Source organism: Poecilia formosa, unplaced genomic scaffold (assembly GCF_000485575.1).
Source record: "Poecilia formosa unplaced genomic scaffold, Poecilia_formosa-5.1.2 Scaffold80, whole genome shotgun sequence".
NCBI lineage: Eukaryota > Metazoa > Chordata > Actinopteri > Cyprinodontiformes > Poeciliidae > Poecilia > Poecilia formosa.
In genome coordinates this window covers 1661678-1665569 of record NW_006800019.1, presented here as the reverse complement: position 1 = coordinate 1665569, position 3892 = coordinate 1661678, and the positions used below count along the sequence as shown (strand labels likewise).

Sequence of the window (3892 nt, the reverse complement as noted above, 5' to 3'; positions counted from 1 at the left end):
GAATTTATATATATATATTTCTTTTTAATGTCTTCTTTAACTTTATTGTTATGTTACTTGAATGTTTCAGTTATGTTCAAATTTATTTTTAATATGTTTTGCAAATACATATTTAGGGTTGTTCACAACGTATTAGTTAGATTTTTCTCATTTGAAATCCCTGGAGTGGGCTGTGTCTGCTTTTAGCTATTGAGCAGGAGCTCCCAAAGTTGATAGGATCACAAATTGACAGGTTGTTTTCTTGTGCTTCTTGTGTTCAGTTTAAAGAAATAACAAAAATGATTAGAACAATAGCATTCATACCAAAGATCCTACAAATGATTGAAACAATTATTGAGAATTGATATATGTTGAAAATGTTGCCAACCTTTTGTGTTGACTTATTACAGACAGTCTGGCTCACAAGTCTCTTCCACTGTTATTTTTAGGGTCAGAAGGTGAAAAGATGGAGTCATCTGGTAAAAGTTTTAAGATCTGATATTTCAAACTGCCGATTAGGGGAAAACTATGATGCTGCATCTCATTCCATTTTATTTATTCTTATTATGTTATCTGCGTTCAGTTAAAACAAAAATATATAATGGAAAAGAATACCAATTCTGTAAAGTTAAATAATGTTGTATATTCTCTTATAGACTCTCGTTTTAAATATTTGTCGTTTGTAATATTTTTGATCGTTTTTGTCATTGTCTTTACTTTTAGACACATTAGAGAATGAATTATGGAAATCTACAAAGTTACCTCATCATAAATTGTTGGTATTTGCCACAATAAAACAAATGTCCTTCAAAGGCTTTTATTGTGAAGTCGTGACACATTTTCACCGGAAGTGTTTACGTCTTTCCTCCTTCATTTCATGCTAGCTGTTTGATTCAGTTAGCAAGTGCGCCGGGTCTTTTAAATTCTCTCGTGTAGTTTGTTATTAAACGGTTATTGGAAACCGTATAAATTAAAAACTTTTGTTCGGAAGTTTTATTAAAATTCACACAACAAAATGAATATACGAAACGCAAGGGTAAGCACACAGAAATCCCATGTCAGCCACGCTGTTTTACTACCTGTTAAAGCTAAGCTAACTGCTGCTCTTGCAAATATCGGCCGTGTCTTCTTCCCCCCTTTGTGATGAACTTTTGCGGTGGTTGTTTTATCTGTTTCAGCCGGAGGACCTTATGAACATGCAGCACTGTAACCTGTTGTGTCTCCCAGAAAACTACCAGATGAAATACTACTTCTATCACGGATTATCCTGGCCTCAGGTGCTGCTTCTGTCTCATTTCGCCTCTGCTACTTTGTCCTAAAAGCCTGACAGAGTTTAATTGTTTCACTCTCTGTCTTCCTTTCATTCAGCTTTCCTATATAGCTGAGGACGAAAATGGTAAAATTGTTGGATATGTGCTGGCAAAAATGTGAGTATCTGACCACAATTATGGATGCATCTCAGTAAATTAGAATATGAAAATGTAAATTCCAGAAAATCCGCTCATAAAATGAAACACTGATTTTAAGGATTTATTTTTGATATTTGTGATGATTGTAACTTGAATGCTAAAATTACAGTGGCAAAGTTGTACATACCTCATCTGGTATGATAAAAAAAAATGATGCAAATGCTAAATATTGGTGGTGTGCAGATCCTGAATCAAACTGAATTTGGCTGTAAAATTCATTCATCAAACTGACTTTTCTTTTTATTAGGGAAGAGGACCCTGATGATGTACCTCATGGACATATTACTTCATTGGTGAGTCTTGAGTAAAGACACCTCGTTCTATTTTGGACCTCACTGATAAATCTGTGTCTGACCTGGTTTACGTCCTGCAGGCAGTGAAGCGATCCCACAGACGTCTCGGTCTGGCCCAGAAGTTGATGGATCAGGCGAGCCGGGCCATGATAGAAAACTTCAACGCTAAATATGTCTCACTTCACGTTCGCAAAAGGTGACTGGGTGGCAGCGAAACTGGTTTTCTTATGCTCAGATGAAGATAAGGTTATTTTTGTTCTTTCACATTGTTAACATTACTGATGTTTTTGTTGTTTTGTTTTATTTTTTCCCCACTGCAGCAACCGAGCAGCTCTACACCTGTATTCCAACACCCTCAAGTTTCAGTAAGTTTGCTTATGCCATGTCAAATATTAAGCTTTAGAAAATAACTTTTTAAGTGATTATTACTAAGCACACATTTTTCTTTTCCAATTTTTTTTATTGGGCTGAAACAATACTATAACCTTAAATGTTTTCATCAGATATATACAAAAAAAATATCATAACTATCGGAAAGAAAGGCTTTAAAACATCACAGTATAATTACTACTTATTTGTTTCACTTGGTGAATTAAGTTACTGCAATAAATAAGTCCTTCAAGAATATAATTTATTGAATTTGACTTTATATAAGCTAAAGTTTTATCTCGTCTCTCTTCAGGATCAGTGAAGTCGAACCAAAATATTACGCAGACGGAGAAGATGCCTACGCCATGAAGAGAGACCTGGCTCACATGGCCGATGAGGTGAATTAGAATCTGTAAATGTCCTTCTTTTTACTACTTTGACATTCCTTTATTTGCTCTTAGTTGAGATACATTTTTTTTTTGTGTGTGTGTGTAAATTTTGCTTTTTTTTTTTGTCGTTTTCGTGCAGCTGAGGAAGCCTGGCGTGCGCGTGTCGAGTCAAGAAGCAACATCTGGCCAGAGCCCATCAGGCTCCGGCGACCAAGAGAGAGAAAGCGAGAGAGACAGTGGAGGAGAGAGCAAAGAGTTGAGTGAAGTCAGCGAGGCAACAGAAAGCACAGACGTTAAAGATTCTTCTTCTGACTCACAATGACGCCGCAGTTCTTGACATTTTTTTAAAGCACCCATTTTTATCGCAATTTGCAGCTGTTTCTGACTTTGAAGGCTGGCCATCTGACTATCAAAGCTGCATCTCTTTTTTTTCTCTCTCTGCTGTGATGAACAGAGTTGAGTCAATGTGTTATCCAAATTAAACTAAACTTATTGGTCGAAGCATTTTTACTGGATCGATGATTTCTTAAAAGTCCAAAATATCTGTAATTCAAAATGACCAGTGGTCTCTTAATTTGTCGGAGAAAAAAAAACTTACGTAAATTTTACAGTAATTTTCTTTAATATTTGGCATTTTCCCTATTGTTGAAAGAGAAAACTTTTTTTTATTCTACATATACACAATTTAACACAACAAAAAATGGTCAGCAGGTTTAGTGCTCCTTTTTTAATCAGACCATCGATCAGAATAAACTTGACTGTGTAAAAGTAGAGCGGTGTCCAGTTGTGATTTCAACGTAGAAAACAAGCCAATTCACACTCCCTTTTTAAGTTCCCTATTGTGGTATCAAGAATAAATTTGAGCTCTCTGCAAATGTCTGTGCATGCTGTAAACCATTCATGCTTTGCAACTGCAGGTGGTTTTAGTATGAGTTAGAGAACTGCACTCTGAAACTAGTTACCTCTACTGAAAAGGTGTACAAACTAAAACAGATGCAATATATCAAAGTATGTTTAAAAAGTATTTAATTTTGATACTCAAGAGGTTGTGTTATGCTGTGGATTTGTTTTGCTTATTAAGAGATTGAGCATATCGGCAATAAATTTCAAATACAAAGTTGATTTTAGAATATCATATTTTTATTGCCGGATGTACGCAATTAAAAACTGATCCTAAGCCGGAGCAAAGGGTCAAACTTGGAGTCCTGGAGAAATAAAAAAAAAACAAGACGCATGAGCAGTGACTCAGATTGAAGGTTTGACACATTTAAGACCCGCAGCAGAGTGGCGCTTGAGGACCAGCGATGGACACTCTTCCATCTTCTCGTCAACTTTTCTTTCCCTTGCCGAGAAAAAGCATCTCCACAGCCTCATACTGTTTGTTGTAAGTCTG

General features: G+C 35.9%; 1 protein-coding gene across 2 annotated transcripts; it reads left to right on the top strand.

The window, feature by feature from the left end:
• Positions 1–829: 829 nt before the first annotated feature.
• naa10 (N-alpha-acetyltransferase 10, NatA catalytic subuni) lies at positions 830–3270 on the top strand. Of its 2 annotated transcripts, none has more exons than XM_007556656.2 (8): positions 830–1015; positions 1158–1256; positions 1348–1406; positions 1696–1741; positions 1822–1937; positions 2062–2106; positions 2424–2508; positions 2639–3270. In XM_007556656.2, the coding sequence occupies exons 1-8, from the start codon at positions 995–997 to the stop codon at positions 2819–2821; spliced, it is 654 nt and encodes a 217-aa protein (XP_007556718.1). In that variant the 5' UTR covers positions 830–994; the 3' UTR covers positions 2822–3270. The 2 variants fall into 2 exon arrangements, with proteins under 2 accessions (XP_007556718.1, XP_016529146.1); XM_016673660.1 differs by having other exon boundaries at positions 2424–2522; positions 2639–2731.
• The last annotated feature ends 622 nt before the right edge of the window (positions 3271–3892 follow it).